At 38.7% G+C, this 24,552-nt stretch overlaps 1 protein-coding gene across 2 annotated transcripts in view; it reads right to left on the minus strand.

The window, feature by feature from the left end:
* Window positions 1-405: 405 nt before the first annotated feature.
* The window catches only part of snx4 (sorting nexin 4), a 68,221-nt gene continuing 44,074 nt past the window's right edge, over window positions 406-24,552 (minus strand). For both annotated transcript variants that reach the window (XM_048534629.2, XM_048534630.2), the window contains 8 exons: window positions 21,664-21,736; window positions 21,205-21,266; window positions 20,524-20,589; window positions 19,749-19,838; window positions 14,865-14,964; window positions 8,556-8,701; window positions 5,754-5,868; window positions 406-2,121 (listed from right to left, as the gene is read on the minus strand). In XM_048534629.2, coding sequence (XP_048390586.1) covers window positions 2,074-2,121; window positions 5,754-5,868; window positions 8,556-8,701; window positions 14,865-14,964; window positions 19,749-19,838; window positions 20,524-20,589; window positions 21,205-21,266; window positions 21,664-21,736 — 700 coding nt within the window. In that variant the 3' untranslated portion in view covers window positions 406-2,073. The remainder of the gene's footprint in view (window positions 2,122-5,753; window positions 5,869-8,555; window positions 8,702-14,864; window positions 14,965-19,748; window positions 19,839-20,523; window positions 20,590-21,204; window positions 21,267-21,663; window positions 21,737-24,552) is intronic.

Consider the following 24,552-nt stretch of genomic DNA (forward strand, 5'->3'; position numbering starts at 1 on the left):
ACCTGACCTATCCCCTCCCTACCTTCCCACCTATACTGTCCTCTCCACCTACCTTCTTTTCTTTCCATCTTCGGTCCGCCTCCCCCTCTCTCCCTATTTATTCCAGAACCCTCACCCCATCCCCCTCTCTGATGAAAGGTCTAGGCCCGGAACATCACCTTTTGTGCTCCTGAGATGCTGCTGGGCCTGTGTTCATCCAGCCTCACATTTTATTATCTTGGATTCTCCAGCATCTGCAGTTCCCATTATCACTGATACAATTTTAACAAAGTTAATTTATTTTGCCCATTGTTAGTCTCGTGAAAAATCTACACTAATCCCACAATCAAGATGAGGACTGAGATGCTTTGTTGTTCAAATTTACAACTGAAGTAACAAGAAAAATGGAAACGACAAGCATAAAACTTGCTTTTTAAATGCATATTTATTCATTCAGCATTTTTGGCACAGGAGGATTGTGGATTCCCTTTATTCTTCTATAAACTCCAATGTATTTTCTGGTTTTATCCACACATGAATTTTCAGGCAACCTTTTGAACAATCCAAGCTGGAATCAAAGCAAATAGAACATGCAGTACACACATACAGACAATTAATCACAAAATTGGCAGAAAATTTAAGGCACCTTCATTTCAGTGTTACTTATTCTGTTTTGGCATTTAAAGGCAAATTTTTGAAACTGCAAAAGGCAACAGAAAGTATTAAAGGAATGACTTAAGTCACTTCATCTTTTGAAAAATCACATCTTTTTGGTCATTCAAACAGGTAGTGTTAATAAGTGTTCAAATTATTCCCTTTTGCCATCCACTCAACTGGTGGTTGGTTAGCAGAATTTTTAAAATGACCTGCATGGTTGTTCCAGCACAGCTCAATACTGCTCAAATAAGAACAAATAAAGAAAGCTGAAGGGAATTCTTTGCTTTTCTTACCACACAAAACATAATTATAGTGGGAATAAGCATTCCCCAGCTGAGTTTTAGAATAGAAAAAAATCACCATGAGTAGAAAAAGCAACTTCCCTTCAACATTTGTGCTGAAATTAGAGAAAGAAAGTTATCCCATTAGTCGTTAATAATGACTAAAACACAGTTTCAAGAGACAATTACAAAATGGTAACGTTTTAGACTAAATGTTGCTATTTTAAATCATTTATTTAGATGTGCGTGGTACTCATTGAAGTTTTAAGGGATGGCAGTCATCTGTCAAAACATAAACTTTGAAATTTACAAGTTTTCAAAAGCTGGAATATCAAAGCTACAGATAAACCGGATAACAACATTCATGAGTTTCTCAAACGAGGCTGTGAAAGAAATTGACTTTCGTTGTCACTTGCAAATCATGATTGGTAACTGTACACATTGTCCAGGCCATAAAAACCATCATTGAAATTATTCAAATTTTATGTCAATAAAAAGATTAGATAACATGCATGGTTATAAGAGATTGTTAACTTCTGGTGTGACCAATCGTTTATTAGGATTGGCTGGTTGCAAATCATGTCTTTTATATCTCAGCCAAATTCTAGCATTCTGAGTGTTTATATTTGATTTGTTTAATGCTGGTAGTTCAGCCAGAAGAATCAAGTAAAGCTGGAACCTACTACTGAGACTAATTAAACAGGATATTTTGAACACAGATGAAATTAAGACATTGTACAAATCTACATATGAGCAGTTGTCCATTGTATTAAGAGTGTTATGGAAATAAGCTTTGTTGAAAGCCAATGCAAAACTGCACAAAAAATTGGCAGAATATAATCACATCTGGAAGTGATCTGAAGGCTTTCAAATTTACAGGAAAAAACCCAGCATAGCACATGGATTAGTTTCTGAAATAGAATGAAATTCTCTGCCTGCTTTTCCCTTAACCCCACATCCCGAGAAACATGATTTTTAAAATTTTATTAGCAAGACATTTTCTCACAAAAGTTTCTTTGTGCCAGTTCAAGCAAATGGATTGAAAGATAAATATACAATCACTGTAAAAAGGATTCCATATGCTCAAATAATTTCTGAGTTCTAGCTTTCCTTGTGCTTCTATTATGCAAGGTTCAGGTTTATTGAATGTAAACGTTTACATCTTGCTAAAGCATTCCTTAGCATTGGTCCAGACTTGAATTCCCTACAAAAGAAAAAACATGCATTTTCATAAATAAATTGGGTTTAAAGACTCATTTATATATGAACATTTCATGACAAAGCATTTTGCAGCCACTGAAGTACTTTTAGTGTAGGAAACCAATAGGCAGGCAATTTGAATAGAGACTCCCACAAGTCAATGAACCACCAGATAACTTAAAAATGTTTGACATTTGGAGCACATATTGGCCAGGATTCTGGGAATACTTCCCAAGCTCTCCCTCCGCCCCCCCCAAAAGTAGGGTTGTGGGATGTTTTCCATCCAAGCAAACAGATGGGGCCTAGGCTTAATATATGAGCCTAAACACAAGACCTGTCTTAGCACTTCACTGGAGTATAAAGCAGATATTCCAAACGCACGAGTGGGGCTTGAACAGAATGGAGGATAGCTAACATAAATCCTGTTTACGAAGGGTTGCAAGTAAAAACACAAAATTATAAAGTGGTCAGCCAGAGTTCAGTAGTAGGGAAATGCTAGAATCCATTGTGAAAGACTCAACAACTGAGCACTTCGAAAATTGTGACAGGATTGGGTCGAGTCAGCATGAACCTATGAAACGGAAGTCATGCTTAACAAGTCTGCTAGAATTCTTAGAGAATGTAAACTTGTAGAGTTACATGAGGGACAGCCACTGGATATGGTTTATTTGAACTTTCAGAAGGCTTTCCAAATAGTTCCAACACCAAGAGATTAGCGTGTAAAGTTAAGACACAGGGGATCGCGGTTAGAGTATTGAGGGGTTAAAAAACTGGTTGACAGACAGGAAACAACGTAAGAATAATCTGATCCTTTGTCATTGACTGCCATTTAGAAAAGCAATTGTGAGCTGCAAGGAGCACGCAGAAATGCTCGAGTGTGATTCAGACAAACCGAGTGAGAGTAAGCAAACACATGGCGAATGCAGTACGAGTGTAGACAAATTTGAGCTATAGACTGAGCAAAGCCAGGAAGATGGATGATCTGAAATGGGCAGGGCAGGGTAGGGGAGCATTTAGGATTGTATAAATGAGAGCACAAGACAAGTCAGCTTGGAACAATACAGGATAAATAATTTATGAATAAGATGAGATAAGGAGAAATCTCTTCACCAACATAACAGCGAGCTTGTGGAATTTGTTACTACAGAAAGCAGCTGAATTCAACAGGTTAGTTATAAGAATTTAGGGCTAAAGGGAAGAAAGGATATAGGGGAAAAGTGAGAATAGACTAGTTAGTTGGATGATTGATCATGATAATGAATGGAGGAGCAGGCTCAAACAAGGCTGAATGGCCAACCCTGTTTCTATTTTTCTACGTTTCAATGTTTCTAGATTTCCCAGCCAGGGTGCGGGTGGCAGGATGGGGAGAGAGGAGGAGATCAAAAGGAACGTTCAATTTCCAAAATAGTGACCAAAAACAAACCCTTGCCTCCACTGAGAACATGACGTGTCATTTTCAGCGTCACTCAACATACATGCTACATTTAAAACAGTCAAAAGGGCTGAACTCAAGCTGCTCCCAGGCCATTCTCAGAACTCATTAATGCTGATCATAAATGCTGTTTTTACACTGGAGTATAGGTCATAGAAATTTCTTTCTAAAAGTAGGCAAGAAGCAAATGGTCTAAAATAATAATCTGAAATTTTGTGCTTTAAGAGATCGGCACAGCTAAACCATAATAACCAGTTTCCATTTATTTTACTCAATGATATCTATTCGATATTCTATTGTGAAAAGTCAAGCCATTTAGTCTCCTAGTAAAGCACTAGAATAGTCTTCAAACGCACAGTTAAGTTATCCAGATCTTTTGAAAAGGAAAAAGAAAAAAGATGGCAGCCTATAACAACACAAGTTAAATTACTGCAGGTCGTGATTTGATTCGATTCCTAAAAGGCACACTGCATTGGGTTCTACATCTTAAAATCATTAAAATAAATTCACACTATTTTATTCACTCTCCTGAAAGAAAAATCATACCAATTTATTATACAGGGCCCTTCAGATTTGATTAATCCATTAACATAATTTATGGATACATAAGCAACAACTCCAACCACGCCATATGCCTAAACACAATGCTCAAAGTGCTGGAAATTGTCCTCATTATTAGGGAAATTAAAAGGCTGGTCTAATGAAAGGAAACACCGTTAAATTTGAAAAGTGCATTTAGAACATAGAAAAGTACAGTACAGGCCCTTCGGCCCACGATGTTGTGCCGTGGAATAATCCTAATACAAAAATAAAATAACCTAGCCTACATTCCCCTCAATTCACTGCTGTCCATGTGCATGTCCAGCAGTCACTTAAATGTCACTAATGACTCTGCTTCCACGACTACCTCTGGTAAACTATTCCATGCGGTCACAACTCTCTGGGTGAAGAACCTCCCTCTGACATCTCCTCTATACCTTCCTCCTAACACCTTAAAACTATGACCCCTCGTGGCAGTCAATCCTGCCCTGGGGAAAAGTTCCAAAAACAGACCAAGTTAACAATAAGTATCCATTAACAAAAGGAGTTCAGTTCAATCATAAGCTGACTACAGTTAATAAGCATTAACACGACCAAAAAAAGAAAAAGATGTTACTGAATTTCCCTCCAAGTAGTCAAAACATGAAGGATTCAAGTGCCCAAGTCTTAGAATTTGTTGGTGGCAAGAATCTCAACTGAGAGACACCATAAATAATAGCAATTCAACCGAAAACTTGTTTAATGGGTTTAGTCACAATCCAAATATAATCAAAAGTTTCAAGGAAGGCAGAAATTATGGCCTGACTATTTACTGAAGTACCATTTCAAGTTTGTGCACTTGAGCATGCACCAAAAGAAATTATATTAACCCCTACAAATTGTATATTTCCCAAAAAATTAAGAATCGACTCAGCAAATTTGTACAAACATTCGTGACTTGTGGTGTTTATTTGCTTTCAGAAATCTGATAAGTTAGAACAAATGCAATCACTCACCACCAGTTAGACCAATTTGGAAGCATTTCAATACAAACAAATCAAAACAGAGACAACTTCTTTTAAAAAAGATGGATTGGTGCCAACTAAAGAAATTATAGGCTCCAGCTTCCTGGTGAGATTTCATAGTCAGTATAACAATAGAGTTGATGGGGCGAGAGGGCAAGAGGGCAAAGAGAAAACAGATGACAGGAAAGGTGAAAGCATGTTTCATTTCAAGTGGTGAAGAATATAAAAGAGACTTGGGAAGAGAGTACCTCACATTCATCTAGTATGACAGCCATCATCTTAGAATATAATCATAACAGGGACAAATCGCTGAAATGCATTGGAGTTTAACATTTTTGTAACTAGAACAGAGGATATGGACTCCTAAAATCAATTCTAAACCACAGCACTGAACTGTTCATTTTCAAAACTGAAAATAAGTTTAGCTTGGTTCGACTGAACATATTCAGAGTGATTTGAAACTCAACTGCAAAGGTCAAGTTTCAGTTGAGTATAGCCTCAAAGCAGAACTTTTGCAATTAAAAATTGTGGCAAAATACTTTCAATACCTAAACATGCAGATGATCTTGAAGATTTGTGTATGAGATTCTACTTTCTCCTCACTCGTCATTCCATCCACGGTGGTTTTAAAAATAGGCAGTTGCATTAATAACAACCCACCTTTTTGCACATGCTTATCTGCATTACTGCATAACTGATAAGAGCCTCTTTCAGGTCATTGTTCTTCTGTTCCTTAAAGCGCTCAATGTCTGCCCAGGCATCCTTCATGAAATCTCTAAAATTTGAGATCAAAAACAAAATGTGAACATAATACAAGCCTATATTTAAAAAGGAACTCAGAACTGGAATCCACCTTGAAGTTCTAAAAAAGTTAACAAGAGTGAATTAAGCCCGAGAAACATCCATCATGAAAAAGTACAAGGGCAAGTTGGTGCAGGCACACAGAACTCCCACACCAGAGGAAAGCAAGTATCAGTAAATGGCACTTATACCTCTAACTTGTTCAAATTCATGAAGCTCCAAGAAAAACCAGGCAGACAATGGTACAGCAGTAATGTCACTGAAATAGTAAACCAGAAGCCCAGGATAATCTTCTGGGGACATGAGTTTAAGTCCCATCATGACAGCAGTGGAATTTAAAAGCTATTAAGTCTGAAGTTGAAAAGCTAATTTCAGTAAAAAGGTGACAACCAAACTATTAGCAATTTTCTCAAAAAGCCATAAGCTCAATAATGTCCTTTTGCAAAGGGAATCTGCCATCCTTGCCTAGGAGACAACAGTTCTAGCAGGTTAGCTTTTATCCTAAGTGGATGCTGTACACAAAACAATACCCAAAATTGAATGTGGCAAACAGACTCCACCACAAAGCAAGTAGAATTTTTGTTTTTTTTTTAAGAAAAACAACTTTGACAAGAAATTGCACTCCTTGGTATCAGCAGGCAAGGGGGTAAATTGGGGTTAAGATATTTCACAAGAGTTGTCAAGAAAAAGAGGTGTTCACCTTAAAAAGAACATTATATAGCTGAACAGAGGGACTTTGAAGTGAAAGCATCTTCACAAAGTAGCAATCGTGTGAAAGAGCTACTACAATATTTTGGAGCTCAAAATAGAACTCAATCCCTACAGTGACAGAACAGGCCCTTTAGCTCAAGTCCACACCAATCCTCAGAGCATCCCACCCAGACCCATCCCCTATAACCATCCTAAATCTATCCATCCCTGAATACTGGGCAATTTAGCATGGTCAACTCACCTACCCCACACATCTTTGGACTGTGGGAGGAAACCGGAACACCCAGGAGGAAACCCACACAGGCACAGGGAGAACATGTAAACTCCACACAGACAGTCACCCAAGTTTGGAATCAAACCCGGGTCCCTGGTACTGCGAGCCGTGCCAATCAGAAACACAAAATATTGTTTGATTGTTAAAATGCAAACAGACATTCAGTTGTGCAAAACCCAGATTCTGGGTGCGTGCAAAGGCTGGTAGGTTTGTATTTTTGATGTTATGAAATACCTCAAATTTCCAAAAGCACACCACATTTACTTAGAATGAAATCAGTGTTATGCAATGATGAATAAGCAATTGCACTATGAGGGGTAGGGACTTTTTTTTCCAAACAGATTTGAATCCATAGAATGTTACCAGCACCCTGTAGTGTCCATCACAGCTCTGTGCAACAACAATTCAACTAGCCCCACACCCAACCTCATAACATACAACTTTTGTTCTCCTTCAGTTGCTGATGAAATTCCCTTTTTAAAGCCACCATTTGATTTACCTCCAAGCCTCAGGCAACTTTCCAGATTCAGTCTACTCACTGCATAAAACAGTACTTAATCATTTCGCCTTCGATCCGTTTCCTCTGGTTCTTGTCCCCTCTGCCAAGGAAACAGTTTCCCTTCTAGTTACATTGTCCGAAGCCCATGATGATTTTGAACAATGCCCTAAAAATACCATTTCAAACTACCTTTGCTAAAAAGGAAATATCCCAGCTTCCTCATTTTAAGTTCCTAAGTGAAAGTGGGGAAATCAATCCTTTCTACACTTTCTTTAATGCTTTTACATTCTTGCAGGCGAGTGGTGTCTAGAATTAGACAATATTGTAGTGAAGATCAAATCACTTTTTAAAAACAAAAGGGCGTCATTACTTCCTTGTGTTGCTACTCCATGTATAATGAACCTAGGACTCCTATGCTTTTAAAATCAATTGCTCAACCTGCCCTTCTGCGTTCAAATGATTTATATGCACGTCTCCAGATATCCTCCAGAGATAGCACCATCCTGTCACTTAACACGAGTCTAAAAACTTCAAAAAAAACTGAAAACAAAGTATACTCCAAAGATTAATTTGGACAGAGTACCAAACAGTATGGGGTGGGAACGGGCATTTTCTGCAGTGTATGGCTAAACCTTTCAAATGAAATTTCCTGGTCAATGGTTTATCTATTTACTTGGGGTAATTTCACATCCCCAAATAATGTTCCCATAAGCAGAATGGTTCAGTTTGTTTATATTTTGTTTGTTCAAAGTCTCATTTTAAACACAGATTGGTGAGAAATTAATAGTCAATATTTTGATAAATATTGAATGGGTCATTCCTTAACCACTTTAAACCAGTACAGATTATATTTGCATGTTAAACCTATCAAAATACACAAGTGGTATAGATTCTGTACTCAAGACTTCTGAGCAATTTAAAATCTACAACAACCGTGGCACTCCGAATAGTCTAAAAACTTAAAAGTAAGGACTCCAAATTGCAATACTTGAAAATGACCCCTTTCAAAACTAAAAGCCTATCAAATCTAGTAGAATTTCTAAACGATTTTTAAAAAAGTATAGACCCAAAATTAGTAACTAAAGTCTGCAAAAAATCAATGCGTCAATGCGACAATACTTTTCGTCATCAAGATTTGTTTAGTAGTAGAACATACAAGTTGTACTGCTGGTCTTACTCGCATTCAAGATTTTTGGCCTTCACAAGCTCCTCTCCCTCAGTAATTTGCTCCTCCAACATGTTTAGCTTAGCTTCTCTCTGTTCCGGTGTTTCCTGCCCAAAAAGTTTGCTTGTCATACCTTTCAGGGAGAATGTTCTTACAGTCTGTAAGAAGATAAAAAGAATAAAGATTGGTGCTATCATTCTAAATGTAACAAATTAGATATATCCATAAAGACATATTTCCCATTGTGGTCATTAACCAGGTGAGGAGTAAATACTGTTAAAAACAAGTTATGCAAAATGAGGCTAATATTTGTCCATTGAGAGATCAGAAAGAATTCATATGACAATTGAATCCAGCATACACAAAAACAACTTAGCTATTTAGCATCCTGAAGCAGTACAGAAACCATACAAGGTTGAAAAACGTTCTGCAATGAAGCCTACAAAAAGACCTGACATTAGATAGGGATTTCCACAGAAAGATTGAGACCACTTCAATGGATAATTTCACAATTTGAGTGATGTATAAAAGTCATGAACACGCTTGCCCAAAGAAAAAGGAATTGATGATTGGGAGTAGCATTTGTACAAATTCCAAAGAGTGACTGAACTAAGTGATGAAAGAAAACGGTATGCAAAGAACATGAGTAGCAATTTACCACTTCGATGTTGCCCAGTCAATTATATCATGGTCGATGTGCCCAAGGCCTCAATTCATCTTTTGCGTCAGCTCATCCCAGATTCAAAATATTGAGTGATTTGATGGATAAGCTACCTTCTCCAAATACTTTTTTGATCTAAACCTCCACAATTCTGTCAAGACCTCTCAGAATCTTGTATGTTTTGAAAAAAGATTTTAATCAAGCTTGAAAGGGTTCAGAAGAGATTTACCAGGATGTTGCCAGATATAGCAGGCTTGAGTTATGAAGAAAGGTTGGATAGGCTCGGACTTCAAACCGTGAGTATAGGAGATTGGGGCACAACCTGACAGACGTTTCTATTATAATGAGGTATAGAGAGTGATAATGGTAGTTTTCTTTTCCCTAGGATCTAAAGACTAGGGAGCAGATTTTTTAAGAAGGTGAGGGGGGATATTTTTAAAAAAGGCGATTTTTATTTTTAATTCACAGAGGGCAGCTAGCCTGTGGAATGAACAATGTAATTTCACCCACATCCAGCACTTCCTCAATGTTTAAAAGACATTTGGATGAATAGGAAAAGTTTGAAGGGATATGGGCCAGGAGCAGGCAGGTGAGATTAGTTTAGTTTGGAATTATGTTCAGCATAGACTGATGGGTCTGTTTCATGCTGTATGACTCCGATTCTTGAAGAGGATTATACCCAAGCTTCTAAACTCCAATGATTAAAGGCTTAGCTTATTTTTAAGTTTATTTTGATAAGTCAACCGCCCCTTGGGTGGCATGACAGTTCAGTGGTTAGCAGTGCTGCCTCAAAAGCACCAGGGACCCAGGTTCAATTACACCCTCAGGCGACCTTCTGTGTGGAGATTGCACATTCTTCCTGCGTCTGCAGGGATTTCCCTCTGGGTGCTACGGTTTCCTCCCACAGTCCATATGTGTCCAGGCAATGTGGATTGGCCATGCTAAATTGCCTATAGTGTGCAGTGATGTGTAAATTGGGTAAGTTAGAGGAATGCTCTGGTTGGGATGCCCCGAAGTTCAGTGTGGACTTGTTGGGCCTGTTTCCACACTGTAGGGATTCTATCATTCATCACAGGAGTCAGCCAAGTGAATCTCTTTAAAACAGCCTCCAAATCCACAGATCTTTTCTAATAGATAGGGACCAAAATTTTACACAGCATTCCAGTACCAGCCTTACCAACACCTTGTAAGAAGGCTTCTGTTTTAAACTCTACGCTCTTAGCAGTAAGGAGAACACACAATTTTCGTTCTTAATTACCTGCCGCATCTGCAAGCTAACATTGCATAAGAACTCCTAAATTTCTATGGTGCAAATTTTTGGAGACTGTTTGATTTCATTAATGTGCCACTATTCCTCCATAATGATCTACTCTACCATAGCGTGACATCTGTTGTTGGGATAAAGTGACCTCCACAACCTTGCTTGGTCTCCTCCCATCTTGAAAAGGAGCGTCACAAAAGCAGTTTTCTAACCCACTGGAACCTTCAAGAATTCAGTGAGTCCTGGAATATTTTATACAATATCTCCATTATCTTTGCAACCACCCCCTTTAAATTCCTCAGATTCAGGCCATCAAATGACTCGACTTTTCTGCCTTCAATCCTGTTAGTTTTGTCAAATATTATGTCTCTTGATAGACAGCATTATGAGGTTTTTCCTCCTATAAAAAAGACTTTGCTTGTTATCTTTGGAATGCTTATAGGAAAAGAGTGTTCCACTGAAGGACACAACATATTGGTTAAATCACATACCATTATCCTGTCCAATGTTATTAATTCCCAGTTGTTCCATGCTTACTTTAGCTACTGCATTTCTTTGTATATATCCATAGAAGCTTCTGCTGTTTCTTCTAATATTTCTTCAAAATTTACTTTCATAAATCAATTTTCTCCCACTTTATTTGCTTTAGCATCCTGCATTTAAGAGAACGTCCAAATCCTCAGGCCTATGAATTGTTTTAGCTGCTTTGTATGGCTTGGTTTTTGATTGGATACTCTTCAACACCTTAAGCACTCATTGTTCTTGCCAAATCTTCCATAAAGGAAGGCCTTTGTGCTGAGCATTTTGAATATCTACTTAGAGCTCTGTCACTGACTAGTTATTGTTTATTTTCCAGCCTGCTTTTGACAACTCAACGTTCACTGTTTTAACACCGAAGGCTAAAAAGGAACAGGCTGAAAAAGTTTAATACCAGTTAAGGTGGCCAATGCCACTGCATTTTTCAAAAGTTGTGCACATGCGTTAATGACAGAGTGAAGTTGGAATAAACAAGGTCTGAATTTGTAGGCAGGAATAATGTACTAGGAATTACTACAAATTATTCAAACTAGGAGCCTCAGGAACATCAGACAAACCAATTACATACAGTACTCATGTGGATAGTTTAGATTTGTATTTGCCAGTTGTACTTCTCCTGGGTTGCTGCACAATTCCCTCCAACAATTGGATCTAGAACCTTAGAGTGTCTGCCAAATACATACTTTTTAAACCTAGATTTGACACAGATTTGCTTAAGAACTGTTCATGGTAGCCTGAGCAGCATGAATAAGTAATTCAGTTAGCGTAAGAGCACAATTACAGCCACAACATTCATCTCAATCTATACCCCAAACAATATTCATTTCCTCTCCCACCTCATGTGTGCTCACTGCCTTCTGCACCTGGTCCCACCCCTGACCCCAACTCATTGCTGGAATCCACAGATGCACATTGGAGGTCAGTGGGCAGCTGAACATGTCAAGGGGGTGAGAACAAGGCTGAGCACTTTCAGGATGAGGAGAATAAAAAGGAGGACAGAATGAACACAGCCAATATGGGATGGATGTGCACTGTGGGACATGAGATAGTGTAAATCAATCAATGAATCAAAGACAGATCTTAAAAAGGATGTGCCTTCAGTTCATAAAAGAAAGAGGGAGGATAACTTAGTTGAAAATATGCTTGCCATTTTGCCTCTGACTACTGGCATTGCATCCCTACTGAAGCTAGCACTGGAATATTCAACATCCCCATCTTATAACAGAAAGTGGTCAGAAAATCAGACACACTCCCCTCAGTGATCAAAATCTGGACCGAAGTAATTCAAATCATATTGATGGTATCAACTGATAGACTCAAAAAGGTGCAAGCAAAAACTATAACTGAAACAAATATCTGAATTAAGGGCCTACCACAAAAAGTAAAAAGGGTTCAAGATTACAAACCAAAAGATAAAATGAGAAATAAATTGAAGAACTTTTCCCCAGCATGATAACTGTATAATCTCACTACTTGATCAAAACTAAACTCAAAACTAGAATGAACCCTTTTATGCATGAGACAAGAACATTGTTTTCAAAAGGCTGAGAAAAACATTACAATTTTTAAAGTTTCTTCAACTGATTACAGCCAACTTTAAGTCCTAATCATGGCCAATTTGTTTCAAATATGCACTAATTGTTTGTCTTTCATTGAGTAAATTCCTGGAAGTGCAGGGTCAGATTAAAACAAGTCACCATGGTTTTAGTAAGGGGAGGTCGTGCCTGACAAACCTGTTAGAATTCTTTGAAGAGGTAACAAGTATGTTAGACCAGGGAAACCCAGTTGATGTTATCTATCTAGACTTCCAAAAGGCCTTTGATACAGTGCCTCACGGGAGGCTGCTGAGCATGTTGAGGGCCCATGGTGTTCAAGGTGAGCTACTGGCTTGGACTGAGGCTTGGCTGTCTGACAGAAGGCAGTGACTTGGGATAAAAGGCTCTTTTTCAGAATGGCAACCAGTGACGAGTGGTGTCCCGCAGGGTTCAGTGTTGGGGCCACAGCTGTTCACCTTATATATTAATGATATGGATGAAGGGGCTGGGGGCATTCTGGCGAAGTTTGCCGATGATACAAAGATAGGTGGACAGGCAGGTAGTACTGAGGAGGTGGGGAAGCTGCAGAAAGATCGACAGTTTAGGAGAGTGGTCCAGGAAATGGCTGATGAAATTCAATGTGAGTAAATGTGAGGTTTTGCACTTTTTGGAAAAAAAAGAGGCATGGACTATTTTCTAAACGGTGAGAAAATTTGCAAAGCAGAAGTGCAAAGGGATCTGCGAGTGTTGGTCCAGGATTCTCTAAAGGTTAACTTGCAGGTAGAGTCTGTAATTAAGAAAGTGAATGTAATGTTGTCGTTTATCTCAAGAGGGTTGGAATATAAAAGCAGCGATGTGCTTCTGAGGCGTTATAAGGCTCTAGTTAGGCCCCATTTAGAATACTGTGTCCAATTTTGGGCCCCACACCTCAGGAAGGACATACTAGCCCTGGAACGTGTCCAGCGGAGATTCACACGGATGATCCCTGGAATGGTAGGTTTAACGGATGATGAACGGTAAGGATACTGGGATTGTACTCACTAGCGCTGAGAAGGTTGAGGGGAGATCTAATAGAAACTTACAAGATAATGTATAGTTTAGAAGGGGTGGACGCTAGGAAGTGGTTTCCGTTAGGCGGGGAGACTAAGACCAGTGGGCACAGCCTTAAAATTAGAGAGGGGGTAAATTTAAAACTGAAATGAGACAACATTTCTTCAGCCAGAGAGTGGTGGGCTTGTGGAATTCACTGCCACGGAGTGCAGCAGAGGCCGGGACGTTGGAAGCCTTCAAGGCAGAGATCGACAAATTCTTGATCTCAGAAGGAATCAAGGGCTACAGGGAGAGTGCAGGGAAGTGGAGTTGAAATGCCCATCAGCCATGATTTAAATGGTGGAGTGGACTCGATGGGCCGAATGGCCTCACTTCCACTCCTATGTCTTACGGTCTTAAACTGATTATTTTAAAGTCCATAGGAACTATGTAAGACCAAACCTGTTCAGGAAAAAACCCAACTTAATATGCTTTGTGTACATGGCACCGAAATATAGACCTCCTCCCCCACACGCACATTACAAGTGCAAAATCTGTATTTGACCGGGGAGTCCATGAGTTGTTCATTTTGTGTGAACTGTTGGCTTGAATGGAAAAAAGTTTAAAAAGAACAAAGCAGTGGGTTTATTGTGTCAAAGCATTCGTAATTCAAATTTCAGTACAATTACAAAAAGTATGAAATAATAACATGCAATTATTCCCAAAAAACCTGACCATGGCCAAGCAGAGAAAGGAGAAAGGAAACAATGATGCTCATCCAAATTAACCCAAAATACTGGGAAGCCACTAACCAGTTATTATTTTTGTATTGTCATAAAAACATTAAGCTAGCTGAGCTGGGTTTATTACCCAAGAACTCTACAAATACCTAAATAAATTCCGCACATCTCCTGGAAATGTATATAGGCATCATTTGAGTCTGTTAGCAAGTTGACTTGTACACCAGTTATAACACAATGCAGGACAACATTAAAAAAAACACCAGTCTCAACACAGGAAACATCCATTTGTCAGGTTGTTAAAATGGGAATGTATTCCTAAGTACAGACATTCATAAGTCAGGGAGTGCCAATACTGAAAACTTGAAGACTGAGAGAACGATTCACCAACACAGAACCCAGTAGTTTGGCACAGTGCCATCACCAACTGCATCTTGATGCAGTATTTGAAATTTGCACTCCTCCGTGCAAATTGAATCTCTACATGTATTTAAGTATATTTAAAGAATTGAAAGCTGACATATTGTATTAATAAGGCAATTGAGGAAAAAGGCACACCCCTGTAGCGAGCTCCTCTCTTTGTTGTTTCTTTGATGTTAGATCTAAAGTAGCCATCTCCAAATCATACTGTTGCAGTTCGTGCTTTCTACATACAGACCTGGAATCAAAAGAAGAAATGCGTAATAATACCAAGAACATTAACATTTCGTTAATATCCTAATTTAGCAAGTTTTCACAATTTAATTCCTGGAAAAAGATCTTTGGATTTACATTGGGATAGCTCCCATATTTATACTTAAATTGGAATTTAATAGTGGAAACTTTCGAACTCATCGCCTGACTAAAGTGGGCCAAATTGTTCATATGCACGACAATGTCCAATGAGCTTGAGACATAAGTAGTCAGACTTTCCAATTGTTGCTTGGAATTTTAAGCTTTTTTAAAAAACTGTTCAATTGCTAATCTGGCTTTATAACAGATTTCTAACTCTTCAGATTTCTTTTCCAAGGTTCAAACCATCTACCACAATTACCAGCCACAGTTTTATTATTTCTCAGCCAGATAATCCTGAGCCAAACTTATACAGTGTCATTTCAACAGTTACTATCTGCACATCAGGATTCATAAGAATATCATGAGCCATTTGTTTGAGGACTGACACTTAAACCTTTACCAAAATAAAATGCTCCGCATGTGTGAAGGCATGCAGTTATGCAAATCAGAAGAATTACTAAAATACAAAGTGGGATTATTAGACTAAGTACTAAAGCGCATATAAAGTTATTAACTTCATAAAACTCCCTATTTTAAGATGTTTTTCACTTGAAATTTACTTATCATTTACCTTCTTTATGCACCTAGAAGTTGTGAATTTTGTATCAGATTTAATCAAAAAATCTATGTACAAGAAACTTTTGACAGCTTGTCAATTTCACAAACTAGCTCTGCGCTGATATCAGTGTATCATGAAATTGGACTTCTAAGACTCTGAACTAAGAATCAGATAACACTTGCTGTTTTACAAGCAAAAAGAACAAGTGCCAAATTGTCCTAACATGTACATTCCAAAAACAGATGTACACCTTACACCAATTGTAACGGTAAACAGTCAAATCCTCACAAAGTTGGGCATTAAATCAATTAAATACATATACAAAATGAACTGCCCTCGAGAGAGGGAAATAACATTGCCTATGCACATCATTAACACTAACTGCAAATTTAACTGTTGTTTGACCATGCTGCTGGACACTACAAAAGCAGGTTTTTTTTAAAAAACATACTCAAACATGCAGACTGGAGGTGCTGTTCCCTATTCCACATTACAACCACAGCTGCTGCCCCAACAGTTGCAGCTGATTATGCTATTTAAACATATTGAGCTTGCTTCACCATTCTAGATTATCTGGTTCAATGTCATTTTCCCCACACTTGCCCCATTTCCCTTGATGGGATTAGATATCTGGGTGCTGTAAATCATTACAGATGAATGCCTTCAAGAAAAAAAACATTACTACTGTCCAAGATAACAGTGTGAAGCTAGATGAACACAGCAGGCCAAGCAGCATCTCAGGAGCACTAAAGCTGACGTTTCAGGCCTAGAAATTACTACTGTCTGTCTTTTTAACTGAGTTTCAGATTAGTTTTTTTTGGTTCATTCGTGAGATGTGGGTGTCACTGGCTATTAAATCATCCTCAGTTGCTCTTGGGAGATAGTGGTGAGCTACCATCTTGTACTGCTGCAACGCATTCAGTTTAGGCACACTTAACAGTGCTTTTAGGGAAGGAGTTCCAGGATTTTGACCCAGCTACACTGAAAGCACACTGATACATTTCCAAGTCAGGATGGTGATTGGTTTGGAAGGAAACTCGCACATGGTGGTTTTCCTGCCTTGCCCTTCTAGATCATTGTGGTCAAGGGCTTGAAAGGTGCTACCTAAGGAGCTATCACTAATTTCTACAGCGCATCTTACAGACAGTACACACTGCTACTACTGAGCATTGGTGGTGGAAAGACTTAATGCTTGTGGGGGCATAGTATTGATCAAGCAGGCTGCTTTCTTCTGGATGATGTTAAGCTTCTAGTGATGTTGGAGCTGCACTCATCCATGCAAATGGACAACATTCTATCATTCATCACATTTAGGGAGTCAGGACAGTTCAGTGCACAGATTCCTAGACTCCGATATGCTCTCACAGACACAGTAATTACTTGGTTAGTCCAGTTCAGTTTCTTGTCAGTGGAAATGCTCGAGATATTGATAGCACAGAATTCAGTGATGATATCATCAAGGTTAACAGGTGACAATTAGATTCTGATTGTAGAGAGATGTCATGACCCAGCCGTTACTACAAGTCAGATCCCAGAAGGAAATTCAGCTTAATACGTTAATATGTCTTAAAGAATTTAATGTGGTGGCCTTCCACTGAAATATAAACTCAGTTCGTTATTACTCAAAAAAAAAAATCAAGAGTTTTGAATGTGAGAGTAATTTGAAGATGTGTCAAAATAACTCATCCACTCCCCACTCCGATCATTTTATAGGTAATCAAAATTCAGAGAAAATGTTCCATCCCAAAAAATCTGTAGGTCTAATTTAACAGTTTCTTCAGCTCTCGTCCCTACGTGCTGAGGTCACAACTAAGATCTTGGATTTTTCTCAGCTCTTAGTAAGCCGAAAAGTTTGAACATTTCTGGTCTGAAAATTTCTCTCAACTGCAATCTTAACTGACGTAAGCTATTTTTCTAGTTGCTCTGAAGAGTGTCCTTTTGTAGAAGAAACTATACTGGCACCTGACTTCAGTCTGGTCCCTTTCAAACTAAACCCAAAAGCAGTTGAACTAAATTTTAAAAAAAGCTTGCTCATCTTAATGATTCAACTCCAGCTAATGATGAAATTTTTTTTTTCCCTGTGGTTCTAAATCCCCACAGAAACACTTCCATTAATACTTCAAGGGTTATTTCAGTCATGTGCCTCTGACATATACTGGCTTTAAAGTCATGGTACCTGAAACACTAGCCTAACTACCTTTTCACAAACTGCCCAACACATATACCACTAACTAAAATAAAATAAACCACACATTCCATCACAATGGTCATTGTTTCTAGTCGCTGTCAGCCTGAGCCTGGGTATTGGTCAGCTTTGCAGCTGTTGGACATAGATGGCTTCAAGTTTCAGAGGAGTAACATCCCCACCACTAACCTAATGGCAGAACAAAGGTCATTAAAGAAGCAGCTGAAGATCAATAAACTAAGGATGCTGGGGGTGTTCTTCGATGCTAAATATGCCTCCCTCTCCCCACCCAATTACCAGAGACTCTTCCTTCCTCGATTCTGCCACCACACACACCCTTCCATCACCACCATACTCCCCTCCACTGCAGCAGATTTCCTACCCTACAGGATGTCAGATAGGTTACAACAATTGCCAATTGTTTCAGAGTTATTAGATAATTATTCTGACAAAAAAAGCAACCGTTTAATGATCATGAAACCTCAAATCCTTGAAGAGTTATCACCTGTGCTGTCCTCACGAAGATCTGCAAATCCACTGACTGGGTAAGCATACTAATGAGGACCTTGCCTCACCATCAAGGCACTAAATCACAAAATGACCAACTGAAATAGGTGGGCCAGATATCAGGCATTTGATGCAAGATTCCCTAAACAAAGCTTTTACTGTGACGTTCAGAATGGTAAGCGGCACTAGAAGGCCATATGTTACAAAGATACCCTGAAAGCATCCGTAAATAAATGCAACAACCCCAGTGACTTGAGTCCTAGAATGCATAAAATGGAGGAGCATGTGTGAAGGCACCAACTAATTTAAATTACTGAGAAGCATCTGGAGGTTAAACGAGACAAAGAATGTAGAACAGTCCGCGCAAACATCATCTGATCTATCTGTGGCAGAATGTGTAGATCTAGGATTACACCTGTTCAGCCACTGCAGAAGCCACCCAGCCAGGGGTGGAAGCAAGTCAGCCTCGACCCTGAGGGACTGCCAAGGAGGATTTAAAAAGCAACATTTTAAACGTGTCAAGAAAACTTCAAATGTCATGGTGGGAACTCAAATCTGGTTCTTCAGAACATTACTTGGATCTTGATCACTAACCGAGTAACAACATCACAATGCCTTTGTCTCTAAATTCTCAAAATGCAATGAAAAATTAGTGTTTATTGGACATCCTCAATTTCCATAATGTAAAGCAGGCCTTTTTGAACTGCTTTAGTGGGGACAGATTGGATTTTAATAATAATTGATTCCATGGTTGTGAATGACTGTAACATGGGTATCATTTGCGTTGTGGAGAATTGATCTTGGTTAGTATTGCTTCAAACATTAAAAAAAATGTTTTAACCCAATTGCTCCCAATACGTACTGCAACAACTTCAGTTAGCCACTAAAGTAACTTGAACATTTATAGAAAGCAGCTTCATACATGGCCAATTGTTGTGCATAGCATAGTGAGACTAAATGCTAAAGGTATTGATAAAAACAGAAACCTAAAGTCTGAGCAAATTACATTAGGACACACTTACAATATCACTGTTCCATGCATACTGCATTACTAGGCTTCCAAGGACAGCACAGTGGTACACACCACTGCCTCAGTGCCAGGGACTCAGCTTTGATTCCAGCCTTGCGTGACTGTGTGGAGTTTGCACATTCTCCCCTTGTCTGTGTGGACTTCCACTGGGTGCTCTGGTTTCCTACCACCAAAGATGTGCAGGCTAGGTGGATTAACCATGGCAAACGTGGGGAGTAGGTAGGGGGCTGGGATCTGGGTGGGATGCTCTGAGGGTTGGTGCAGATTTGATGGGCCGAATGGCCTCTTTCTCCACTAATAGGGATTATAATATAGGCAAAAAACAATTACCTTGATTAGCCTACCTCCTCACATTACTTTGGATTCAAACAAGTACACTATACATACCGAACAGCTTCTGCAAAGAAGAGATATTCCTTTAACTGATCAGCATAGTGCTCCTCTTCTTCTAGAATGTCATCAATAGATGCTGCATATCTTTAACAATGAAGAAAAGTTTTGAGTTTGACATGCAATAAGATTTTATTGTGATTGTTTCATCAGATTTTTGTTTTACCATGACAATAAATGCAACCTACATAAATGTAGTACGACTAACTGGGTGTTCCAAATCTTAAACAGTTAAAATGACACACATTTCAAAGAAAGTCCAACAATCGTCATTGGACACTTGCATTTTCCTGGAAACTATTACTAAAAATGCTTACAACCACAACTATTTAATTCACCAAACTAACGTGCGCAGCTCAATAATTGTTCAAGTAAGCAGGGCATCAATAGCTCAGTGTCACCATTTCCTTTTCAGTCACAAAAAAAAATCTAAAAGGCCCTCATAATATCATTCTATTAAGCAAATGGAACTCATCAAGCGTGCATTACAGCAGCTTTTTGTTATTGCATGGTTTTTGGCATAGGTTTCAAAAGGGAAATGGGAACAATGCCAAAATGTTCCTGCAATTATAACACTGGAAACTCTCGAGGTTTATATTTAGCTACTTTAATTCCTGCGTATTTTTTAAACTGAATTTTGATCTGTTTATAAAATGTCAGTATTATTTTGCTTCCAGATCTCCCCAAAAAAACTTCAAGCATTTAGTTTAAAATCAATATGACAGTATGATATCAAAAACAATACATTAATAGGACCATTTAAGATACATACACATCCATGTGGTGACCAGCACTCTGCAGCCCATCCCCCATTTCCTTCTCTATAGCACTCCATTCACTGTTCAAAGAAAAAAAAGTAGTGTTATATAATTCATGATGTACTTAAAGACACCATACAAATATTTCTAATAAATAGGCCATCTATATACTGTTCAAAATGAAAATTTATACTAAAAACTTCATATTCTAATACACTATCAAATGATTTATGGGGCAGCACGGTGGTTAGCACTGCAGCCTCACCGTGCCAGGGACCCGGGTTCAATTCCAGCCTCATGTGACTTTGTGTCTGCGTGGGTTTCCTCCAGGTGCTCCGGTTTCCTCCCACAGTCCAAAGATGTGCAGGCTAGGTGGACTGGCCATGCTAGATTGCCCATAGTGCTCAGGGATGTGTGGGTTATAGGGAGATGGGCCTGGGTGGGATGCTGCAAGGGGCGGTGTGGACTCGTTGGGCCGAAAGGCCTGTTTCCACACTGTAGGAAATCTAATCTAAACATGTCTGTCAAGAAACTACCCTCATTCTAATAATTTCTTTAAAAATAACGTATGCTGTTCAGCATTAGGGAAAATTATACATGACATTTCACTCCTCTAACTTAGTAACAACTCCTTTCCATCATTTTGTACCAAGTGGTGAAGCCCGTGAGAATACTGAAAGCAAAAAAAAAATTACCTGAAAACTCTTCCATAATTTCCATGTACTTTGTATACACCATACAGACGATCTGCTACCCTCTGCAATTATAGTAAGCATTTTGGAAATTAAACAAAAAAGGTACCACTAAAAGCAGATCACCACACATTTAGGCAACTGCAAGTTTGGAGCAAAAATAAATTTAGAAAAAAAGTGAAACTGAAATCTATTAATTCCTGAGCCAAGAGGCTGCTATAGGAACAAGGAAATTGCTCCAGTTCTGAACCATGATAATGTAATGACTGAGAAGTTGTTAATTGTCAGCGTGGGCATGAGGATTGCTGATCCTGATTGCTCTCCAGTAGAACATAGCTGAACAGTGAAAGACACTGACAGCAACAGTAGGCCTAGCTGTCCTAGCTTGCCAACATATAACTTTACAAGTTAAAATACAAAGTATAACCACTCTGACAAAAGGTATAATCTCAAATTACATACTGCTCTAACTCGCAGGAGGTGAGATATGATGGACTGCAGCTCATCGCCATAATGTTTCAGCTCCGTAAACCTCCTGTGAACAGATTAAGATTTAAAAACGAACTAAGATTAAAATACTCAAATTGTATTTTATAATAGCAACAAACTGTTCCAAAAAAAAGCTAAGTTTTCTATCAAACACTTTGTGAAATGGATAACACTTGATAGAGAATAAGCCCTTGAGGAACTCAGTTGGCTTTCTATAAGACCAAATACAAGGACAATACCTAAACAAGCGGGTAATACATTTACTCAGTTCTGTGAAATAGTTACTTTAATTTAACTGGCTAAACATTAAATGCTGTTGAAGCCATATGTTAATTACTACCAAACAGGATACCAAAACATTAACTAGCTGAAGACAGCAAAACCTTACACTGGGAAGTGGAAAGGGGCAAAGCATTTAATTGGAAGCTTTTCCTGGAGCTGATTACAAATGGTGAACAGAACAATAAGACAATATGTCTATATTCCCATACATAGCGACAAAAGAAATACATGAACTTCCAGAGACAGTGTTGAGGGTTTACAGGATGCAGGCAAAGTTTAAGGGAGACCGTAAACAGGCCAGCTATGATTTTATTGAACGGCAAGACTGAACAGCAAGTTAGGCATGACAGGACAAATGATTTACTACTGCTCCCAAATTTCAGGTTCTTAAAATGCTATACACAGCTGACACATGTACTCCTGGAGTAGTTTTGTGATTACTAAAGATAAAGCTGGAAGAGAAACTTTAGCTGACTTCATTCCCAAAATGTCCATCCAATACAAAATAGTGATCAGAAGCAGAAGAGACAGTTACAATGGTGGAATGCAAATCTGATGTAACTAAAAGCAAACTGTACAAGGTTCTGGTCAGATCATTGACCACAACCGTCCAAGTTCTGATTTTTAATGTTTAGATTCAATCTTGGGATTTCAGCTACATGGACTGACGTAATACATAATCTTAACTGTCTTCAAGACAGTTTGGGGGGGGGGGGGGGGTGTTTGCACGCTGTCTCTTCATCCTTCTAGGTAGCGAACACCACAGGTTTGGAAGATGTGATGGAAAATTGCTGCAGCACACGAACGAAGTTTAGTGCGGTCAGTGGGGCGCCAAGCATGCTGGCTTTTTTTGTCTTGAACATCAAGTGTTACTGGAATTGCACTCATCCAGACAAGTGGTGAGTAATCCATCACAATTCTGACTTGTTCAGTATCAATGCTTAACAGACTTCATAGAATTAGCTCCTCGCTAAAGAACTCTCAGCCACTGATCTGCTTTTGCAAGTACAATTTTTACAAAGTCAGTCCAGTTAGTGGTAATCAAGAATGTTGTTTCTGGAAGCAGAATATTGTTACGCAAGTGAAAACAATAAACCCCACTGTATTTATCTGTAAATATAAAAAGGTACAAATTAAAATAGATAAAGAGGGGTCAATTTAGCTCCGAATTTCTTTTCATGGTACAAAGACTTGCATGTGCATGATGCCAAAGCTCTTCATTAAAGACAGCTTTCTCAGGGCATTGCCAGCAGCATAGCAAGAAAATGTTTCATAAGATTTATAGGATCCCAGGTTTTACAAATAGGCAAATAGACATTTTTTTTAAAAAAGCAGTCAATTTTGTGTGGTGACCCTATATAAAGCAGTAGCTGCAGCTCAACTAAATACAGTGCAAAATTCTCAGTAGTATTCAGGAACTGCGTGTGAAAGCTTTGGAGAATGAAATCACAAGAATTTGAGGAGATGAGAAAGAGGTTGTTGAGTTGCTCACCAAACTGGCTTGTTCTCGTTCAGATATTTCATCTCTAGTAGATTAGAATAACACTGCTTCATTTGGAGGTTTCACTGATGATGTCAAATATCATGATGAAAGATCTGAACGAAAACAAGCCAACAACCTCACCACAACCCGAGCTACAGATCTCTGCCAAAGCTTTGAGATGAGAAAGACTTCAATTATGTGGATAGGTCAGAGAAACCGGGACTGTTCTCCATACAAGTATTATTCAGACAAGGCTTGACAAAGTTCTCAAAATCATTAGGAGCCCAGAGAAAACAGGTGGGGGCAAGTTCCTATTGACTGAAGAATTGAGAATCAGGAGGATACCAATTTGTAAGATTGGCAAGAGAGCCATATACAAAAGTAGTAACTTGGAAGAAATTCCATCAAGGTTGAGGATCTGAAATACATTGCAGGAGGGTGTGGTGAAGGCAAATTTAATTCCAGTTCTGAAAAAGTGAATTGATTAATTCTCTCAAAAATAAGTGTCTTCCCCCATCACCCCCCCAACCCCGTAGTCCTCCAGTCAGGGTTTGCGGCTAATCCAGTTGCTCTTGCAGGGAATAGGCATAGACATGTTAGATCAAATTGCCTCTCCTATGCAACTTTTTAAATGTACTTTCAGCACAGACAGTGTTGTAATATAGTAAAGTAATGCACTGCCTCAAAGTTTGTTGGGCACAATGAGGTAAACAGATAATTTATTTCATTGATATTGGTTAAGGTTTAAATATGGACTTGGACAGGGGAAAATTTCTCTTCCTCAGTCATGGGATTTAACATTTCAACTGAGGAAATAGATGTAACTATTTAATCTCAATATTGTACTGAAGTACCAACCTGGACAATGCACCCTTGTGTCCAGACAGAAGGGCTTAAACCCAACAGTCGTCTCACTCAGAGAGAAGAGTGCCACCCATAAAACCATAGTTTACACACTAAATTAGAAAGCCTTCCAGAATAGCTTGAACAGTGATTATCATCATGAAAATGTTTACAGAAAGTGGTTCCAATGGCTGAATGGTCAACAACTGGGATATAAAGAGTCTGAAATGACTATTTATCACCAAAATCATAAC

This window comes from Stegostoma tigrinum, chromosome 7 (assembly GCF_030684315.1).
Source record: "Stegostoma tigrinum isolate sSteTig4 chromosome 7, sSteTig4.hap1, whole genome shotgun sequence".
Classification (NCBI taxonomy): Eukaryota; Metazoa; Chordata; class Chondrichthyes; order Orectolobiformes; family Stegostomatidae; genus Stegostoma; species Stegostoma tigrinum.